Source organism: Bufo bufo, chromosome 2, assembly GCF_905171765.1.
Source record: "Bufo bufo chromosome 2, aBufBuf1.1, whole genome shotgun sequence".
Taxonomy (NCBI): domain Eukaryota; kingdom Metazoa; phylum Chordata; class Amphibia; order Anura; family Bufonidae; genus Bufo; species Bufo bufo.
Window position 1 is genome coordinate 281,526,561 of NC_053390.1, and position 22,917 is coordinate 281,549,477.

General features: G+C 42.0%; 1 protein-coding gene and 1 long non-coding RNA gene across 2 annotated transcripts in view; one reads left to right on the forward strand and one right to left on the reverse strand.

The window, feature by feature from the left end:
- LOC120988866 overlaps positions 1–15,433 on the reverse strand; it is a 32,325-nt gene extending 16,892 nt beyond the window's left edge. Inside the window, exons 1-3 of the long non-coding RNA XR_005776196.1 lie at positions 15,423–15,433; positions 9,875–9,884; positions 8,314–8,318 (exon numbers count right to left, since the gene is read on the reverse strand). This is a non-coding gene — a long non-coding RNA (uncharacterized LOC120988866). The remainder of the gene's footprint in view (positions 1–8,313; positions 8,319–9,874; positions 9,885–15,422) is intronic.
- On the forward strand, positions 635–22,561 carry FOXN4 (forkhead box N4). The gene is made up of 10 exons (XM_040416602.1): positions 635–1,379; positions 1,577–1,662; positions 16,508–16,671; positions 16,773–16,864; positions 16,953–17,063; positions 18,922–19,049; positions 19,142–19,238; positions 20,236–20,443; positions 20,561–20,932; positions 22,311–22,561. The coding sequence occupies exons 2-10, from the start codon at positions 1,580–1,582 to the stop codon at positions 22,559–22,561; spliced, it is 1,506 nt and encodes a 501-aa protein (XP_040272536.1). The 5' UTR covers positions 635–1,379; positions 1,577–1,579.
- Positions 22,562–22,917: the final 356 nt, after the last annotated feature.

Here is a 22,917-nt window from a genome sequence, read left to right on the forward strand (position 1 = left end):
AAATTGTTCTCATTGATTTGTATTTTGCTGCAGATTTGCATCTAAAATCCACATCCCCGATGAATTTATGCTGCAGTTGTTTGTTTTTTTAAGCATGTGAAAAAAAACACCTCATGTTAGTACTGTAAAAGACTCCAGATTTGTAAAAAAAAAAAAAAAATACAATAAAAGCACAATATAAATGAGCTTTATTGAATTGTAAAAAAAAAAAAAAAAAAAAAAGGAGCAATCATTTATTTCCCCCATATTAATGGGGTCCTCCACAATGGTCACCTATGCACAGGGGGGCACATATAATATTATATATGTGTGTGTGTATATATATATATATATATATATATATATCATATTGTCTTGTTTTGGCCAGGACTGCCCTTACATCCAGGACTTTGCAGGCGGTGTATACATGCAGGTCTATGGCACGTACTGTACACTGCACCTGCAGGTAGTACACGGGTGTAGTACGTGTAATGACAGTCTATGACTCGAGGGATAATTATTTGTTTTCCTCTGGTGGGTGAGCGCCTCCCGTCCCTCCCTTTCTCTCCCCCTCCTGCTGCCGCCTTCCCAGCTGCCTTTCCCGGGCTGCGGCGCGGGTCTTGCGGCGGGTATGGCCAGCGCGGGCCGGGCGGGCTCATTGACTTGCCAACGGCTGTGCACAGGCTGTGAGGAAGAGAGCAGGGCTGCAGCTCTCACACAAGGGAGCAACCTGCGCGGCAGACACACCGGACGAAGCCACAAGGGCAAACACCCCCCGAACTGGCCTGGACCAACTGAACTTTCAAAATCGCATCGCTTGTTGTGACAGCGGGCACGTACCATCGCCAGCACTGCGAGGGGGGCTCTCGGTGAAGAGGTAGAGAACATTATGGAAAGGTGTAACGTCCCGGACAGAAGTGCTTAGATGACAGCAGCTGGCGGTTGGCCCCGTGTGGTACCCTCGTGCGCTCACATGACAAAGTACCTCATGAAAACACTGACACAAAACGCTCCCTGAACGTAAAGCTAAAAGAAAGAGCATCTCCACGTACTTCTACCTCATGTGCCCTAACATGGCGATTACAGTGGCATAAACAGAGCAGAGGACGCTTGGCCCAGGGTAGTCACTAGTGGGCACAAAGGCGACCATGTTGGGGGCAGGAGGTGAGGGCGTACAGAGCAGGGAGCAGAACGAGTGGCCTTGCCTGCCCTGCTAGTGACCCAGGCCGGCCCTGAAGTGCGCATGCGCGGTGCTGGACAGCTCCTGAGAGGGAAATTTAAAAACGGTTTGGGGAGCAGAGAGAATTCACATTACAAAGAAGAGAGCAGCGCCCAGGAGCCAGAGAGCTGCCACACTGCAGGTGCCCAGCCTCCTCACCGTGCCAGCTCCTCCACCACCAGTAGGTACCCCTGTGCTTTACTGTATTTCTACAGATGGAAGTCCTGTCTGTTCTGGGAGCATCCCCTGTGTCTGGAGGTGCCTGCACCTTATAGTGCTTTATATGTGGCACACACTTAAAGGGTTAATCTGTCATCTATCTATCTACATGTCATTCCATCCGTATGTTTCTCTAACAGCAAATTTCCACTCTTAAAGGAGATGATAGACAGCGACATCTCCGGAATTATGTCTGGGATCATCAGGACATCGGAAGAAAATCACTCTCCCAGTCAGGAATACAGGTACCGGCTATTACTACTACTCCGAAGTATTACATAAATCATGTGTGCAGAATGGGTCTGTCTATCAGCATCGGTTTTATCTATCTATCTATCTATCTATCTATCTATCTATCTATCTATCTAATATCTATCTATCTATCATCTATCTGATCTATCTCTATATCCCTCTATCTAATATCTATCTATCCCTCTATCTTTCTTTCTATCTATTTATTATCTATCTATCTATCCCTCTATCTTTCTTTCTATCTATTTATTATCTATCTATCTATCTATCCCTCTATCTTTCTTTCTATCTATTTATTATCTATCTATCTATCCCTCTATCTTTCTTTCTATCTATCTATTATCTATCTCACTCATATTCTATCTATCTATCTATCTCATATCTATCTATCTATCTATCTATCTATCTATCTATCTCTCTTCTATCTATCTATCTATCTATCTATCTATCTATCTATCTATCTCATATCTATCTATCTCATCTATCTATCTATCTATCTATCTATCTATCTATCTATCTATCTCATATCTATCTATTTACTATCTATCTATCTCTCTCATATCTATCTATCTATCTATCTATCTATCTATCTATCTATCTATCTATCTCTCTTATATCTATCTATCTATCTATCTATCTATCTATCTATCTATCTATCTATCTATCTATCTATCTCATATCTATCTATCTATTTACTATCTATCTCATAGCTATCTATTTATCTATCTATATCTATGTGCTAGAAATTGTATTTATTTATGGTGATGTAAATAGCAGGATTATTATTTTTTGCTTTCTTTTATATGATTACTTTGCTTTGCCAGCAAGTACCTACCTCCCCTAGTGCTGTGGGGGGTCATCTGCACCAGACATTGGAATGCAGTATCATTTGCATTATTGATCTTCCAACTGCTATATTCACAATTTAGTGGACACATCTGTAACCCAGGAGTACCACGGCCCCCGAAATCACTGTTGCTTCTCCTATATTTCTTATAAACGAAGGAAAGTACAATGACTGAAGCAATTGCCCTACTTATGATTTTTCGGCTGCTCTTCTATGTAAACATGTATTGCAATGTAAATGGAAGATAACCACAGAACACTTTGGCAGGAATAATTAGAGAATGGCGCTGTAAGTGACTTTCTGTAGTGAATGGAATAGATTTTAGAATATTTTATTTGTAATACCTCTAATGTATCACCATTCATTTGCTGGAATTGTAAGTTTCTATTCTTGGTTTTAAAACCGTTAATAAACAAATATTTAAAAAGAATAGAACAGATTGTTTCCTGTTGGTGACTGGAAAGTATCAATTGTTAGTTGAGGGTGAAGATTTTAGCGCCCCCTAGTGTGCACAAGGTAGAATACTGTAGAATGGCTTGTAATAGAGGGGAGTGTGTATGTCTAGCATAGACGCAACAGATCTGAGGCTGGAATGTTTCAAATGCTTTATTATGAATAAATGTCACAATATTCTGCTGCGACCAGCGTGTTAACAGACCTGGCGGCATGCCCCATTGGTAGCTATAGCGTGGCGGATAGCCAAATTGTCATTTTGTCAGGTGTCCTTTGCCTGACCCGGACACAACTGATCTGTGTTAACCCAGCCATAGATATTGTTGTCATGTGTTCCCAAACAGTTTTTATACCTGACCACCCCCTTAAGGAAAGGTATAAAACCTCCTTGAAGTTTTTATGAACTTCTATGTTATTAAAGGGTTAATGTCTACAGGTATTGGATGCATACTGTAGTTTAGAGTATATGCACATGGTGCGTATTATGCGTGGATTTTATGCGGAAACTCTGCAGCATAAAGGTACATGCACATAGTGTCTATTACACATGGATTTTCCACAAGGATTTTCAAGCAATAAATCCACAGTGTAATACAGTACCAGCTGAGAAGATGAGATTTTCAGGGTGGAGTTCACCCATAGCAATGCAAAGGTTGAGAACTGAGGCAAATCCGTGACAAAATCTGCAAGTAACACATGCAGATTTTGGTTCCGAAACACAGCTGCGTGGATTTTTGTGCCATTTTTGCAGCATTTCTGCACCAAAATCCACATACGTTACTTGCAGATTTTGTTGTGGATTTTTTCCAGATTTCACCCTTTGCAATGCAAAATCTGCACTGAAAATTTGCACAAACAATTGACGTATTGCAGATTTCAAAATCCGCACCACAGGTCAATTTCTGCGCCAAAAATGTCCACACCGTGTACATGAGATTTTAAAAATCTCATCTACTTTGCTGGTACTGATTTACACTGCAGATTTTCTGCACGAAGATCCCCGCATAATACGCACCGTGTGTACGTAGCCTTATATTTTACACATGCAGACAAGTGTGCCATCTGTTGCCACGAAGCATAAAAGAAGTTAATAAAACCAAACTTTTCTTACAATTGTAATATTCATGTGACAATTTCATCGGATAATGAAAGGAAAGAAAAATGAGAAAATGAAAAGGAAAGAAAAATGGGAAAATGAAAAGGATAGAAAATTGGGAAAATGAAAAGGAAAGAAAAATGGGAAAATGAAAGTTAAAGGGATTCTGTCATCAAGATTTTTGATATGGAGCTGTTCATATCATCCTCTCAGTCTCCATTATCTAATTAAAAATATACTAGTCTTACCCCCACCTGTCCTTTCATTTTGGATAAAAACCGGTTTAATTAATATGCTAATTACCTTACTAGCGTGCCCAAGGGGCTGTCCCTCTGGCCGTTTGTGCCCAGCCGCGACCCTTATCTCGTAGCCCAGCGCCGCGCCACTGCTAATTATGCACTCCTCTCATCGCCGATGGTGCGCTGTAATCTCGCGCGTGCGCCCTAAATCCACTGGTAAGCGCCCACAGGCGAAGTGCGCAGACAGCTGGTGCATGCGCGCTTCGTTCGCTGAGGCTGCTGCCAGGACACCGCGCGGGCGCTGACCAGTGGATTTAGGGCGCATGCGCGAGATTACGGCGCACCATCGGCGATGAGAGGAGTGCATAATTAGCAGTGGGGCGGCGCTGGGCTACGAGATAAGGGTCGCGGCTGGGCACAAACGGCCGGAGGGACTGCCCCTTGGGCACGCTAGTAAGGTAATTAGCATATTAATTAAACCGATTTTCTTCCAAAATGAAAGGACAGGTGGGGGTAAGACTAGTATATTTTTAATTAGATAATGGAGACTGAGAGGATGATATGAACAGCTCCATATCGAAAATCTTGATGACAGAATCCCTTTAAGGAAAAATGGGAAAATGAAAGAAAAATTGAAAAAATTGAATGAAAGAAATTGGAAAATGAAAGGAAAGAAAAACTGGAAAATGAAAGCTTGGTTTTATGAATGATATTTGTGCTGGGAAGTCTGTACAGTTACAAGTACCGTTTTTTAGTATAGTATATGCTGTGAAGGGATCCATTTCTTGTTCTTCGCTCTGCAGTTATTCTAGTAATATTTCTGCACACTGGAATTATGTCTTTGAATGCGTAGTCCGTTCACTGTAATCGGGGAGCCACCATTGTACTTCTTTTCCAGTAGTTGTGATTGCTCCTGAGAGAGCTGCGTAAATAATGGCAAGTTTTTTTCATGAGGCCTGACAGAGGAAAGAATAGAGCTGTCACTTTGTATGAGCGCTGTTTACACTTGCCCTGTCACCATGGCACATAACGGGATCGGAGGATCACCACGGGGTTGCTCTGCAGTCCCACATAACAGGAGGGGGAAGAGAATGGCTCCCAATTAAAGACAAGGCCTGTGTGAATTTGCCTCTGTGAAACGATCTCTAGGAAAGCATCTTTTGGAGCAGTCAAAGCATATTTACGGTATGACTATTCAAGCTTTAACTGATGTACGAGTGGTTTGTCCTAATAACTGCAATAACAAGCTCGAAATATCTTAAGTGGCGTGAAAAGAGACTTGGTCATTGTCCAACCGCAGCAAAATTGCTGGAATGGAGAAATCCGCTCTACAGATGTTCTTGGCTAGCCATTTACAAGACTAAGTGAAAAGGGAAATGCTGATGAGAAGAATGGACTGAGCTAAATGAGTAAGCGGCAAAATCCTGTGTATCACATAAGTAATGCAGCAATGTCCCCAGGAATGACAGAAGGCTGGGGCTAGACTGACTGCAAGTTCCCACGCATTTGAAATAAATCCCATTTGTCATAAAAGTACCTTTAAGGGATTGTCTAGGATTTTAAGGCTGGCGGCCTATCCTCAGGATAAGCCATCGCTATTAGATAGGCATCGGTACGACACCCTCACACCCCTGCTGAACAGCAGTTTCATTGCAGCTTTGGTGGTGGAAGTCAGCCCCCGCACTACATAGCGCTGTCCGTTATGTAGTGGACGCGGCTGGTTACTGCAGTAGTTTCTTCAATGGGAGCCGCCCTGCAGTGACCGGCTTTGTCCACTACATAACGGACAGCACTATGTAGTGCGGGGGCTGACGTGCGGCGAAGGAGCTACCACGAAATAGCTGATCAGCAAGGGTGGGAAGGTGTCGCCTCCCCACCGATATGATATTGATAATTTATCCTGAGGATAAGCAATCACTTTTAAAATGATGGACATCCCCTTTAATATCCTGACAGTCTCTCAGGCTGTCTTTTCACTGGAGAGGTGACTGTGCTTGTGCAGTAGTACATCAATATAAAAGGTTCTCTCATCACTCCTGATATGTCTTGACTACAGAATACTTGTATTCCCCATGTAGCACCTTTTCTCAGAACGTTGTATTGTGATGTTCCTCTGTTATTCCTGCTAGAAATATATGAATAAACTGACTACTGAGTGTCATCGTTCTCCTTGTCAAAGGGTTGTGTCCCTACACATTCTGACTCTGCCAACACTGATTGGACAAGGTAAGAACACCCCCACCGAACTGTACCCAGATGTCGATTTAGTCATGCATTTCTAGGAGGAATAACAAAGGAACAACACAATGCAGAGTTCTAGGAAAAGATGCTCCAGAATTGTTGTTTCATGGGGGATACAAATATTTACCAAAATATATAAGTCAGGAGGACTGAGAGGTCCTTTTGAATGAAATGGTAGTTACTAGAACCAGTGAGTACATGCAGCTATCTGTTAGTCCTATTCATTTCTCTGGTGAGTATCCATAGACAATTTGGATAGTTGTTGGTTGAATAATGTTTCCTGACTTCCCCCTGTCTATTTGACTATGTTATTTCTATGGATCGGGATATAAGAGGCCACCATACTCCTGTGATGCTGCTTATTTCATAGGATACAATAGGATTGAATGAGTTGAAATCCAGTTGTTGAAAATCTTATGTTGGTTCGGGAGATCAACCCAGTTCTCTTGATCTATGATAACATGTCTGATTGATGTTATTGTCACTGTCAGTTAAATGGGTTCACCAGGAATTATAATATATATATAATAAATATATTCCCAGATACCTTTCATTGCTTATAATGGATCATTTTGTCTAGGGAACAATCATTAGGAGAAATAAAATGGCCGCCGTCCTATCAGTACACACAAAATCTGTCCTAATCACACAGGAGGACAAGTTTCTTCACCACAATGAGCCATAGTGCTGCCTCATCCTCCTCTCTGCTCTGCTTGTCAGGAATCATGATCCTGAATATAGGTGAATCTCTGTGGAATGGAGATAATGAGGAGACATGAAAGGAGGGTGAGGTGTGGCTGATGAGCAGCAGCACTTGTATGCAGCTTCCATTACCACAGCCTGTCCTGTCCTCTCTGTACTTCATGTCTCCTCATGAACTAAATTCCCCAGAGATTCAGCTAAAGCTCTTATCATCTGTATTCAGGATCATAATCCCTGACAAGTAGGAGACGAGGATGAGGCAGCTCTTTACCTCAGTGTTGTAAAGTAACTTGTCCTCCTGAGTGATTAGGACAGGTTTTGTGTGAGCTAATGGGACAGCGGCCCTTTTGTTTCCCCAGATAAAACGAGCCATTATAAATAATGAAAGGTATTTGAGAATACAGTATATTTATTATAAAATAATATTTCATTTCATTTCCTTAATTCCCGGAGAACCCCTTTAAAGGGGTTTTTATCAGCTCTTCACAGGATAGGGGGGACCCCCTTATTGTGGTGGTGCAGTGAGGAGGAACGGTTCGGGGCCCTTATTCTAGCAAATTTTAAAGGGTATCTGTCAGCAGATTTGCACCTATGAAACTGGCTGACCTGTTACATGTGCACTTGGCAGCTGAAGGCATCTGTGTTGGTCATAATGTAGTGTGGGTCATAATTCCCTATCTGTTTTTTTAAATGTTTTTTGCAAAGCTTTTTTCCATTTTTGTAGAAAAATAACTGTGTGTGATTGACGCTGAACTGTAATACCAGACATAGCACTTTTTCTGGAAAGAATTAAAAGCAGAGCCTCATTTTCTAGTCCTGGATAGCCCCTTTAAAGATTATTTTATGGAATCGCAATGACCTAATATAGTGTCAATATTAGAATTGCCCCCTTTTATAAATAGAAGATCTGCTAAATATCCAAGGGGGCCGAAACAAAGAAACATGTATTTTATGAAAATAATGGCAGTTTCACACAGTCATATTTTGCCCACAAAATATGATGATGATGGGTTCGGTTCAGTAGGCCCCATTGGGGGATGAGGGGGGGTTCTAGGTGTTACAATACTGATGCTAAAGTTAAGATACATTATGGCCATGTGAAGTTGGCTTAAAGCTGGTTATGCACCTTAAATAATATTTTGCTGACAGATGCATCCCCTGTTTCCCCCATAAGCATACATACTTAGATTGCCAACGCGAGGAGTCACTACCAGACATAGCGTTAACCTCCCTCCAATTATGTTGGGCATCAGTCAGAACTAATAATGTTACACCCAGACACCAGTCATTGCTTACATTGTTCCTCCCAGGCAGATTCATTTCATCAGGTCCACCCTGATTCAGACGTCCACAAAACGGAACAGCACAGTTCCATGGGAATGCCAGCATTAGGATTGAGGTTTGGGCAGGGGGACCCTATCCGAATCCCAATGTTTTGGACTGGACAGGGGTAGGTCCTGACTCCACCCCAGTTATTATTGGAAGTCATTGATGGCTGAAAGTCTCACTTAAGTTGATAATTTGTGTATTTCGGCTTTCACTTATGCTGCCTCAATATGTATACTAAGTCAAGTATCTATAGCTTTACATAGTTGATACATGAATAGATGTCATACATAGAACATAAAGCTGGTTATATCAGGTGGTTCCTCTATTTTCTTATATACTCTATTCAAATTATAAAGCAGTCATCCTGGCAAAACTTAAAGAAGCACTCTCACTAATAAATTTTTATTCTCTGGCCTATTAGAAAGGTACATTCTCTAAATTGTAGTGAAGGTGATCTTCTTACCCGTGGCTATAGTCATGAGTTAGCCACTTCCTTCTGATGTGACCAACACTCTGCCTCTCCAACTGACACAGCATCTTATGTGTGGACAGGAAGTCAGTTTGTCTATTCATTCCTACGGGAGCCATGATGTCACTCCCATAGCAGTGAATAGAGAAACTGACTTTACTGTTCACACACAAGACGCTGTGTCAGTTGAAGAGTCAGTGTCAGTCACATGACACAGCTGAGGACCAGAAGGGAGGGGATATCTCACAAATATAGCCACCGGTAAGAATATTACCTCCACTACAATTATATATAATATAATTAATAATAATAATAATAAATTATATATAATATAATATCATTCATGTGCCTTTCTAACGGGTCTGAGAATAAAAACAGTTTTGAGTTTTGTGCCGAATACTGGAACTCGGTTCAGTGATCCACCAGTAACGTTTAAATGTTTGTTGCCTAAACCATTTACAGTCAGACATTTTTCAAACCACCAATAAACGATTCAAAGGTGAGGAAAATGTATAAAATGTAGTTTGAAAATTGTTTGACTGCAGCTGTATATATCCTGTAAATGTCGACAGACATGTCCATTTAAAGGATACAGTTAGACGGGTCGTGCCATAAATGACTTTTCACTATATAGTTTATATTTATCAATTACTCTAGATCTCATTCCTCCTTAGATTGTTATTTATAAAAAAAATTACCTCATTTGCAGTTTTCTCTTATCCCCCATGCTTGAATCCTACTTCCTGGTTTGTCATGTGACTGCTGTCCCATCACGCCTTAGGGCAGTGAGTTGTGTTCAGACATCAGCAGATCATGTGACACCAACCACGCTCCTTGTTCTTACCAATGACGCTTCCCACATCCTATATTACATGGCTCTAATACAGGACGTAACGAACAGCAACTGACTATGAAAACAGACGTGCCATAGGGTGCAATGATAGACTAATAACATTAGAATAAGGCCATTTTGATAAATGGTAGTATTTGGGAAGAGTGATATAACAGCGATATCTGTTGGGCGGGACACATTTATATTAGTGGCAACAGCCCCTTTAATGATGGCAGTGGTTTTCATGTATACACAATCAGTGGTAATTGATAGTTTTATCACTTTCTATTTTTGTGCACTAAAGGCTGTATTACACCTGCTGATTTTTCAGTAGATGAAGGCTAACAAGCATTCGTATGAACGCTCGTTAGCGATCATCTTGTAGTGTAATTAATTGAGCACGCTTAAAAATCATTGTTTCCCGGCGGCTGATCGTGGTGTCTAATTACGATCTGCTGCCGGCAAACCACTAGACAGCATGAAGATGAGCGATGGCATAACGATTGCTCCTGCCCATGCTGCTGTCACGCTCGCGTGTGGGTGGAAAACACCACACCGAGCATAGAAGGGAAAAGGGGAAGCAACATAGACGTCATTTGATCCAAAAGGAAAACATGTCAGATCAAACCACGTGTTGCCAGTCTCACAGATCTCCTGCCACCTGTTTCGGGAACGTCCGTGACAGTTGTGGAGGAGATTGCTGCATATAATAGCAGCGGTCTCCTCCGCTAGCGAGCAGGCGATTGCCTCCTGACTATCGCTTGCTCAATTGGCCTGTGTAATACAGGCTTTAGATTTGTCAGTAAGCGTTACAATTGCTCATAAATGAAGAAATTGTTAAAAACATTGTTCCATGTTAATGGGCCTTAATCTGGGGCCTCCTCCAGCAGTCCAGAAGGGAGCATTTTCTATGTAACCCTCTTAATGATCTGCGTTACACACAATGCAGAGCTCAATAGGGTGTCACAAAACGCTCCCCCGAGGCCTAGAATTGGTGCTGGTCGCACTTAAAGACTGCTAGTGATTATTTTGAACAGAATCCACAGGAGCAGGTTAGGGGATGCACCAGTCATCCTGGCAAAACTGTAAGTTTAATCCAAAATTTTAAACTGTGTGGACATATAGCTAAAATGCAGATACATGGCTATCTGAAGGTTGCATACATGATGACTACTGAGAAAGCGTTTTTGGTTTAGAGAATAGAGTCTATGTCATGTCATATGCCAGTGATGGTGAACCTCTTAGAGACCGAGTGCCCAAACTGTAACCAAAAACCCACTTATTTATCTCAAAGAGCCAACACGGCAATTTAACCTGAATACTACAGTCCAGTATAGTAAATCTTCCATGTACCTTATCGTTTAGCTATAATAGCCTGCCTACATTCAGTGCGCTGCCTGTGCCGTTACTAGTGCGCCCTGCACTGATGAATGGCAGGAAAAGTCTAAGGCATATTGGTACACCATAGACTTTTTCCTGGGTGCGGGTGCCCACAGAGAGGGCTCAGAGTGCCGCCTCTTCCACCTGTGCCATAGGTTTGCCACCACTGTCATATACCATCCAATTTTTACAAATTGTTCTGGCCTATAGATAAAATTATCAAGGTACTTTGTAATTTCAGGTCCATGCTTACTACTTGTGGCCCTTAAAGAGAACCTTTCACCTGGAAAAACATTGTGAACTAAGTATCCTGACATGTAGAGCGGCGCCCGGGGATCTCACTGCACTTACTATTATCCCCGGGCGCCGCTCCGTTCTTCCCTTATGTCCTCCGGTGTCTTCGCTCAGTAAGTTATAGTAGGCAGTGTCTGCCCTTGTTCTGTGGGCGTCTCCTTCTCCTAGGCTGCAGCGCTGGCCAATCGCAGCGCACAGCTCACAGCCTGGGAGAAAAAAAAATACCTGGAACATTGGTAAATACCTGGAACAATGGTAAATACCTGGAACATATCTAGTACATATCTAGAACATTAGTCTACGGTCCCAAGTAAACCAAATGCCATTAAATATGTGTCCTACTGTAACATGTGATAAAAGCTCATTTTAAGGATTTCTTATGTATTACAAGCTTTATAGATTCTGTTGCAAAATGTGATGCTTATTATATGACATTACCTGGCTTAACATTTTAAAAGACATCTGTCAGCAGATTTGTACCTATGACACTGGCTGATCTGTTACATGTGCGCTTGGAAGCTGAAGACATCTGTGTTGGTGCTATGTTCATATGTGCCCTCATTACTGCAAATGAGCCAGCGTTCTGTTTAGAGGGTCAGCTCTTTCTGCAACTACAGCGCCCCCTGCAACTGCCGCGCTCTCTGCACTTTAATTGACAGGGCCAGGCAGGCATGATCATGTTTTCACTGCCTGGTCCTGTCAAAGTGCAGAGGGCAAGGCAGTTGCAGAGGGACCTGAGCCTCTAGGTGTAACGGTGACGTCATTGTCTCAGCAATGCGGGCACATATGAACATGGGACCAACACAGATGTCTTCAGCTGCCAAGTGCACATGTAACAGGTCAGCCAGTTTCATAGGTGCAAACCTGCAGACAGATTCCCTTTAAAGGGGTTGTCTGGGTTCAGAGCTGAACCCGGACATCCCCCCATTTTCACCCAGGCAGCCCCCCTGACTTGAGCTTCGGAGCAGTTCATGCTCCGATGCTCTCCTTTGCCCTGTGCTAAATCGCGCAAGGCACAGACATTTTTTGGAGATCCGGTAACGTACCGGCCTCTCCATGGGTCTGCCAGGAAGCCCGGTGACGTCACCGGCACTGATGGGCGGCATTTAGCGCTGCCCTAGCCAGTAAAACTGCCCGGCAGTGTGTTATGATAAACAAAAGAGCCCATGCCCTGCGTGATTTAGCGCAGGGCAAGGAAGAGCATCGGAGCATAAGATGCTCCGATGCTAGCCTCAGGGGGGCTGCCTGGGTGAAAATAAGGGTATGTCCAGGTTCAGCTCTGAACCCGGACAACCCCTTTAAGTAAAGTAATAAAAGTTTAGCTTATTTTTTACCATGTCTGGGATGTGCCATACATAGAACCCATTCCTAATTCCTTCGCTCCCTCTTGCACTCTGCCAACCCTTTCTCTGTTTATCTAATGCTGCTTTCCCTTTTTCATTTTACTGTGACATTTGCAGACATAAAACAGTAGTACTAGCACCTAGAGAAGTCTGTCTACAGCCTGCTATTTCATCTATAATGCCTGCAGTATTTCCCCTCTGCCTGCCCTGTATATCCCTTCAGTCTCTTCTGAGGAGGACCTCTCCCTCAGTAAATGTCCTGCCGTTCTTACTTATCCATCTGTCATTCTCATAACAGTAGCCTTTCACATCCCCATGACTGAGACTATCCACATTCTCTCCCAACCTTTCCACCTTTCTTTCAGTATTTGGCCTTGTCTCCCTACAGTAATCCTTTCATGGCGCTCTGTACACTCTGTGCAGTGATTTACCATCATCCCCATCCTCTCCCATATATAATTCCTCTTTGAGTTCTTCTGTATTAATCCCCAGCCATCCATACACTAATACTTCATTGACCTGTTCTACTTTCCACAGTAATCTTCTACTATATTTCTCCTATACATTTAGTAGACTCCCCACTGTGCCCCATTTATATATTTCGTAGTCTTACTGACTTACCTGTAATAATTTCAAACTGTCCATCTATGATTTTTAATTACTAGATGGACGCTCTTATTTAGTATTTGCTGAACCTGTCACCACCATAATGGCCCCCAACCACCTGGAGTTACATCACATCTCTGGTCTTCATGTCCCCAATGACATTTTTGTATAGTTTGTCCGATAGATAATTTTGCTGCAGAACCACTTTAGGCTACTTTCACACTAGCGTTTCTATTTTTAGGTATTGAGATCCGTCATAGGGTCTCAATAAATACAGAAAAAAAACGCTTCCGTTTTGTCCCCATTCATTGTCAATGCGGACAAAATGTAACTGAACAGAACGGAATGCTCCAAAATGCATTCTGTTGCGTTTGGTTGCGTTCCCATACCGGAGAGCAAACCGTCCCCTATTGACTTTCAATGGAGTTAATAACGGATCCATCTTGGCAATGTTAAAGATAATACGACCGGATCCCTACATAATGGATGCAGATGGTTGTATTATCAGTAACGGAAGCGTTTTTTGCTGAACCCTGCCGGATCCAGCAAAAACGCTAGTGTGAAAGTAACCTTATTCCCTCCTTGCGCCATATGTAAATGCAGTATTTTAAGTAAAGGGGCAGCTGTCTTGACACTCCAAGCTTGGCACAGCCCCACCTCTTCTTTCTGACGTACACTAGATCACAGACTTCTATCAAGAGAAAAGAGGTGGGACTGGTTCATAGCAAGCTGAACTTGGAGCGTCAAGACTGCTGTCCCCTTGACTTCATGATGACCAGAGCTGTGACGTTCTCCGGATGGTTGGGGGGCCGTTATGGTGGCGTGACAGGTTGCCTTTAAGTACATTTTAGAGCTATACAGTGATCGCCCAAGTTACAATATTATTTGCTTCCCGGACGACCATTGTAAGTTGAAACCATTGTAACCTTAACTGTATGGAAAACTAGTAATTGGTTCCATAACCCCAAAATGTCATCCCAAGATATGCATAGCACATTCTGTACCAGAAAAATAAAATGGAGCCGCCTTTACCTGACATCAAAGGGCAGCTCATCCTGGCACAGACAGAGGGCAGAACAGTTTATGTAGTACCGCACTGTACTGTAAAAAGGGGCAACTAGACAGGTGTTTTACCATAGAAATGGCCATGTTGATTGGTTGGATCTGAGCCTGAGTAACTGTATGTGACCATTTTTAAGTTAAAAATATTGTATCCGGAGGCCGTTGTACCTTGAGGCTCCACTGTATATTTGTATATCTTGTAAATTTGCTCTATGTGATATAAATTTTTAGATATTTTATACAAATATCATATCCTAAAGATTGGGTCAGTCAAATCAGTGTAATAAATTGTTACACAGCATAATACCTTTTGTTTTGCCATGATTATTAGTAGCTTATTCCAGATCGCTATAATAAAAGGCTTGCAGACAATAGAACTACTACACCATTGTCTAACCAGAAGACTGGTTCCCGAATACTTTAATGAACCCGCATGCGTCTCCACTGAATGCAAATGATATTTTGGTAGAGGGACATATCAGTGGCTTACATACGTTATTTCAGGGGGAGAAAAAACGTTCTTTTAGCAAAATTCCAACCTGTCCAATCCATATTTCTCCTCATAGACAATAGATTAATGACGGATCAATTTGGAGGATCCGTAAAAGAAAAAAAAAAGACTAACTTTAGACTAAGGCAACAGAACAGCAAAGCAAATCAGAAACTTCTTAATGTGAATTATGCGTTATATGCTGGTCCGTATGAATGAAGAGCTGGAGGAAGCAGGGCACACGCGTGTATCATGTGGACATGAGCGGCCGGGGGCACATGTGTGTAATGCATGTAGACTGGCCATTGCTGGCATAATAAATAGAATGCAGTTCAAGGTTCATTCAGAACTGAACAGCTGCCTTTCTTACTCTGATCTCAGGGCCAAAAGGCTACGGACACCTGGGATGCAGCGCGAGCAATTTGTATTCATGATAAAAAGCCGTTCATGGCAAAGAAAAATATTGTAAACAGCAAAGACACGTTAATGGGTGAATATTGCTGCAGCCAGATGAACGCAATATAATGTGTGCTCCTATCTAGTGTGTTTGATGGGAAGTGTTAACACGTTGCTTGATAGGGTTTTACAATCCTAGAAGGAGGTTTACCACATGACAGGAGGCATTTGCACAGGGTTTTGACTCTTAACACCCCTTATCCGACCTTTCGATTTAAAATCAGGAAAAATCACAAGCCTCTTCTTTCAGGCCAGTAGGCACCAGGCGGGTGGCAGATGGCATGTTTTTGTGCGTTACTTGTCTGCTGTCATTCAGCGAGATTAATGCAGGGTCTGTGTGGAGGGGTGAAGGAGAGGGGGAGGAAGATGAAAAAGAGAAACAATTAACCTAAAAACAAAACAATGGGGACACGTGTCGGCCGGCTCTAGCCGTTTGCGGACACAATAGGCAATCATCTTTCAATAACAGAACCAACTGTTGCAACCCAGCCGGGCCTGGCCAGCTTTCAAATGAGATCGTTTGATCTTGTTTGTTTATGATCCAGCCAATGGGAGAGCTGCAATAAAGGTCAGCTGGGCCCGTGTCCACCCCCCCCCCCCCCCCACCCCTCTTTCACTCTGCAAAATTGCAAAGGGATATTATGAGCATGAATGGTAAAGCATGCTGCCGTGATACAAAAGCCGCTCCAAGTGCACTGTACGGAGCAGAGTGCATGGCGCGAGCTGGGCACCATGAATCAGTGCATAATCGTTTCATGTAGGAATCTGTTTAGTAAGAAATGGGAAAATATAAAACTACTGCAAGCACCGTATTCATCTAATATACACAAAGCTTACCTGAGGTTTTCCGTTTCAAACTCCATGTCAATTTCTAAAATGAGTACATTGATTTCTGTGACCATTAATAGTTTATCCTGAACTGTGACCTTCTTTCTTTTATATTCTTTATATATGTTGTACAGGCATGCCTTTTCTTACCTATAGTATTATTGCTTGCAGGCTTCTGTCCTCTGACACCTCCCAAATGCGAGATGATGATCTTCCATGCGACTTACAGTCTCTCTCATGGCTGACCTCTGTGGATGTGCCCAGGTTACAGCAAATGACAAGTGGAAGGATGGAATACAGTATGAACTCGCAGAACATAGTGATACCGCAGCAAGGTAGGCTACATGTTAGTGTACACGGATTTTACAAAGCGGTATGTAGTAGTGTGTTAGTGTATGTGTGTTGTTTGCCATCTCATATATGTTCTCCTTCATAGGTCAGCTCTCAAATACCATGGCGGGACAATTGATTCATATACCAGCAAGTATGCAGCAGGGCATCCTGGGTCTTAACACCATGACCTCCAATGTAAGTGTATAGATAAGCTATCCATGTAGATGTTTTTCGGCTCAAAAGCGAGATCATTAACCTGTTGGTTTTTTTCCCTTACCAAAAGATCAGCCAGTACACTATGGGTGGGCATCAGTCTCCTGGCCTCCAGTCACCACAGCCTATGTACCAGTCCCATTCCCAGCAGGTCTATGCGCTATCTCAGGGCTCTCAGCAGGTAAGCCACTCTTATTTGGATTTACTTTGTGAGACACTGATTGTTCTGTAGTTGTCTGGTTTTAAGTTAAATGATCTAAGTGGTAAGTAGTGCTTCTATTTATTGAATTGCCTGCCATTATCTGAATTTAAAGGGGTTGTTCAGTCTTGGAGCCGAGAACCCCTGGGTTCCTCCGCTATCCCCTGGAACATCACCACATACACACACCAACTCACCAGTCTTGGTCCTATTGCTTCTCCCTTCCCCAACGCTCCTGGTCACCGCAGGACCTGAAAACGGCTTGGTCCAGTAAACGCTGTGGTCACTGACAGGCCTTTACGTCACAGCAGTGATGTACTGTTCAAAATGCTTGGTCATGGAACCAAGTCACTTCTTGGTTCTTCAGGGACCAGAAGCGACAGGAACACAAACAGATGAGTGTTTTTTTTATGATCAGAGAGACAGGGGAAGACCCCAGGAGTTGTTGGCTCCAAGGCTGGACAACGTGTTTAATTTGAAACTGGACTGCCCCTTTAAATATATTAACCCTTTCATTACCAGAGAAATTGTTCACCTTTAAAATGAACCTGTTACCCTGAAAAAGCAGTACAAATTGCAGGCACTATGTTATAGAGTAGGAGGAGCTGAGCAGACGGATATATAGGTTTATGGGAGAAGATTCTGTAAAACGTGTAATTCATTTAATTAAACATCTCCTCTTTCTATGCTTAGGAGTCATGCGGGCGGTCCAAGTTAAAGGAGTTGTGCCATAAACTAGTACTCTAGCTCCTATTCCTCCTTGGATTGTTTCCTTTTTTTTTTTCAAATTTAGCTCATTTGGAGTTTTCTCTTATCCCCCATGATTAAATCCTATTTCCTGGTTTGTCATGTGACTGCTGTCCCATCATGCCTTAGTGCAGTGAGATGTTTCTGACATCAGCAGGACATGGGACAATAACCAGTTCATTTTCTACCTCCACATATTCAAAATGCTGTGTGTTACTGGATTTATAACAGATGCAACTGGTTCTAATATCCATAATTTGTTAAAGCAAAATTCATCTTATCTGTCTATTATCTGTCTGTCCATCCATAACTGACACTGCCTAGATAGGATTGGTTATTGAAAGGAGGGAAAAGAAGCGTGTGCGCTCCACTACAGCACATACCCAACAGCAATTGGATATCACAACAGATTTGGCACAGGGTACAATGGTAGACTAATAACTTTAGAATAAGGCAGGTTAGATAAATGATGGTATTTATTAGTGATATAATATGTGTTGAGCAGGATACATTTATAGTACATGAAAATCTCTTTCTAACAAAGCTAGAACCAACCCTGCACCTCGCATGGATCCAGGTATCTCCCCATTCATTGCTCTGCTAGATTTATATCAAGGGGAGTGTCTTTTCTGCTGCAGATAAGGGGGCGTGTCCGTGCTCTCCCTATCACAGCTCAGGAGGCAGTTGAAGGATAAAACTGAGCATGTGCGGCCTCCTCAGTGAGCAGGTCAAAGAAATAAGAAAAAACAAACAGCAGGTGGCACTATACAGATACATTTTATTGAATAAATCAGTGGTTATGCAAAATTTTTAATTACATGCAATTACAAAAGTATTCAGAATGATACAGGTGCTGGTTTGAAAACTGTAGAATATTTTTCTTGGGACAACCCCTTTAAGTACTGCATTTTCATGGTGACAAGTTCGTTTTCGAAATGCTGCGGCGTGCTTTGCTCGGGACTTTTTGTCCAACAAGGAAATGATTGAAGTGGGGCTGTTATTCTGTCCTTTGAATTAACAGTCACATATAAATCACTGTTTTATGAGGTGATGTTTTTCTTATCCTCTGTGTCTTATGTTCTTTTCATTGTAGTGTTCTCCTGCTGGGATATATAATAATTCCTACAGAGCACAACCTCCATATTCTCAAGCACGCCTGGCAGCTCACTCTACACAGGACCTACATCCTAAGAATTACCCTAAGCCTATATATTCATACAGGTGAGGTTCTCATTTGTGTACAGATACAAGTAGAAAAAAAAGCTTTTCTAAGATTGCAGTCATAATTACTATTTGTTCCTTGGTTGTTACAGCTGCCTTATAGCAATGGCCTTAAAAAACAGCAAGACAGGCAGTCTGCCTGTGAGTGAGATCTACAGTTTCATGAAGGAGCACTTCCCATATTTCAAGGTAAGAGAACAGAAAACAGATAAGCATGAGTTATACAAGTGGCACACAGGTAGTGCACACCCCAAACCTTCAGTTGAATTGGCACCACTAGCACACCATACTGGGTTCTGTTACATCTGTCCATGGACAGAAGCTACACTGGTCCCTCACTCATAAAATTCATTGCCTGATCAGACATGCCTTCATTTCTGCTGCACCCAAAATTAATGTATCCATTCTACCATTAGTCAATGTTTTATTGCCACACAGGCCACTTTCAGTATAATAACCATTAGACACTGTATACAGTAAATGCCACAGCCTGCCTCAGTATTGTTATTAACAGGAAGACCACGGCACTCAGAAAAGAATGTTGCATAAATATCTTATTTATTTTCTTATTTTTTTGTATGTATATATCCATCCGAAATTAATTCATAATTGTATACTGGCCAACGTTTCGGTCTTATTCAAGACCCTGTTCACGGCCTGAGTTCTGTGAGTAGTGGAGGTATCGGATCAGTATTGTTGCCGACCATATACTGGTACTGCCAGTAGGATATAGCATAGTTTCATAAACAGCATATCATATAAAACTGGCTCCACAAAACAAAAATCACTTCTGTAGCCTGCCAAAATCTCAGTCCAACAGAGTGCTAGTGGTGAAAAGACTGAGTCAGAACGAGAATGTAACACAACTGCCATGATGGCCAGGATTGCAGTAACATCTATTTTGTTTTGTAATATGCATTAGCATTGCAGTGAAATACATGTGTACTAAATTCCCTACTTGTTTTAACACCTAATAAAACATATTTTAGGAAAAAATGGATGTGTGGATAGACCATTGACTTGTATGGGTCGGGAAAAAATGCGGTCATGCTCGCAACCACTTAGGCTGGGTTTCTATGTTGTATTTTTTCACTTGGTTTTTGAAGCAAAAGTCTGGAGTAGATCCAAAAAGAGGTCCTCGGTTGGTTTCAGCCTTAAAAAAGCATTTTGTCATTTGCCTTTATAGACAGCACCTGATGGTTGGAAGAATTCAGTGAGACACAACCTCTCCCTGAACAAATGTTTTGAAAAGGTGGAAAATAAGTTGAGTGGATCTTCTCGCAAAGGATGTCTGTGGGCATTGAATCCCGCTAAGATAGAGAAGATGGAAGAGGAGATGCAGAAGTGGAAAAGGAAAGACCTACCAGCCATTCGACGGAGCATGGCTAACCCAGGTAACCATACACTTACAAACTGGCACAATCGATTGACCTTACCTAAAACTACACTTGCGTATTAATGCATATATTTGACTCCAAGCTTCAAGAAATCTTTTTTTTTTTTTGTTACAGATGAACTGGACAAACTTATTATGGACAGACCTGAAAACTGCAAAGCTCCAACCAAGTTGGCAACCTCAGAACCACCAGTAATGACAAATATTGGAAGTATCTCCATGCAGCAAGCTCAGCCACACCCTATCATGACACTGTCTTTACAGTCCTTACCTTTACATCATCATATTCAGACTCAAGCAAGGATTGCATCAAGTTCTCCTGCACCAGCCCAAAGCCCTCCTCTCCATGTGGTTCCGGACATGACTCAAAGCCCACTGCACCAGCATATTATAAGCAGAGGGGCTTCTGACTTTCTCAGCATTACCTCAGACATGAACACAGAGGTGGATTCCATTGACCCTAGCATCATGGATTTTGCTCTTCAAGGTAAAATATTAGTGTTAAGTAGCTGGGAGGAAAGAAATGAACTTCCAGTATATAAACCCGATGAATATTCACAAAATAAGACTTCAAATTAAATAAGACTTCAATTACTATTATTAAGTGGCCAAGTTAGGAGGTCCCTTGCTATATTTATTTGCTTTGTATACAGGGTTATGTAGCTAGAGAAAATGGGTTCCTAAGGAGCTGTAGTCATCTGGGAGGAAACAATTTGTCTTGAACATATTGCACACCGATGGGCATACAGGGAAAGGTCTGACCAGGATCAAGTCCAGTTCTAGTTCTTGACCAGGAATATGACTTCCTGTCTCCAGTTCAGTACATGTGAGACTGCATCTTTGTATAGCTCTGTAATGAAGAAGGCTGTAATAGGAAAATAAATTGTAAATGTGACCAGCAATTAACGGATACATGATAATAAACTGCACGTTTATTGGTCCATCGAGACATTATATAAAAACGGCAACACAGGGCTTTGGTTGGTCCTATGGATAAATAAGGGCAAATCTTATTATATTCTTAGTGCCCTGGATTTTCATCATGTGGACCACTGCATGGATACCCACAGCCAAGTGCAGTACAACAAAGTATTCTTCTATCAGTATTTTGAGCATAGACAGAAATCTGTCCATATATGCACAAATTAATAAGAAATCGCACTATATGAGCTGCAAGTTCAGCCATGACTTCAAGGACCATGCATCATTTCCCCAGGGACGTTCATAGGCATATTGTGTGTAATGCACATTTTGAAATGCAGGAAGATCAGATTTTTTTTGTTAGTTTCTCAAAACTGCATGGGGCTTGATAAAATAATTAAGCACTTATACTCACGCTCCCAGGCTTCTCCGATGCAATTCTGCTGCTACACCCCCTCCCCGGCATATAGCCAGTGATGTATTGTGACTGAAGTGGTGATGCCCTGTATACTGCAGCAGCCAATCATTGGCGTCAGCAGTGTACAGCACTTGACTGCTGAGGCCAGTGATTGGAAGCAGCAGTCTACCTGACGTCAACGCTCATCATCAGCTTATGCCTGGGGAGAGTATGGAGCAGTGGTGCTGGATCAGAGGGCCCTGGGAAGGTAACAGTAAATGCTTCATTATTTTATCAGGTCCCGGTTGTTTTGAGAAATAAATAAAAAAATGATGTGGACAATCCTTTTAAGATTCTCAGAAGTACCATGCCATCCTTAGACATGACACTAAGCATAAGCTATACCCTACAGATGCAAAATATTATCACTATATATATTTATGTAAAATACTATGTGGAGTGAAATGTGTAAGTTTTACAGTATTATGTATTTGACACCTGTCCATATGCACATTACATTTCTATAATATTTTTATTTTTTCCCAAGGTAACATCTGGGAAGACATGAAGGATGACAGCTTTAGTCTGGACACATTGGCAGCATTCAGCAACTCTCCCCTACAGCTGTCAGACTGTGATTTGGGGACCATAGGCCTGACACCAGTGTCTAGTAGCAGTGATCATTCCTTCACAGACTTCCAAGTAACCAGCTTATATACTACATATGCCAATTTGGACAATTCAGCACCCTCCCAGTGTGTGACGGGACAGGGCAATAAACCCATTGCTCTGTTGTAGATCTGCCAGAGACAGCATATGCACCAGAACCAAAACGACTAGGAACAGAATGTGAAAGTGAACACAGTTTACACATACTACTGTCCACATTTCCAGTGCTGCCTTGTTTTTCTGGTTTCACATTTTTGACAAGCAATGTGCATAACTTTTATCTATTTTCTTGTACCATTTCTTCTTGAAGTAAGTAAAAAAAACGCCTATTTTTGGGTATAGAGATTTTTTTTTTAAACTGGGATCTATTTTCTCTACTGTAAGGAAATCGTTCCGCAATAGACATTTCTTGTGATCATCTGCTGTGAACGGCTCTAAAGTATTCACCACTTAGACTTCTGATGTGACATTGCATCCTGCACTGA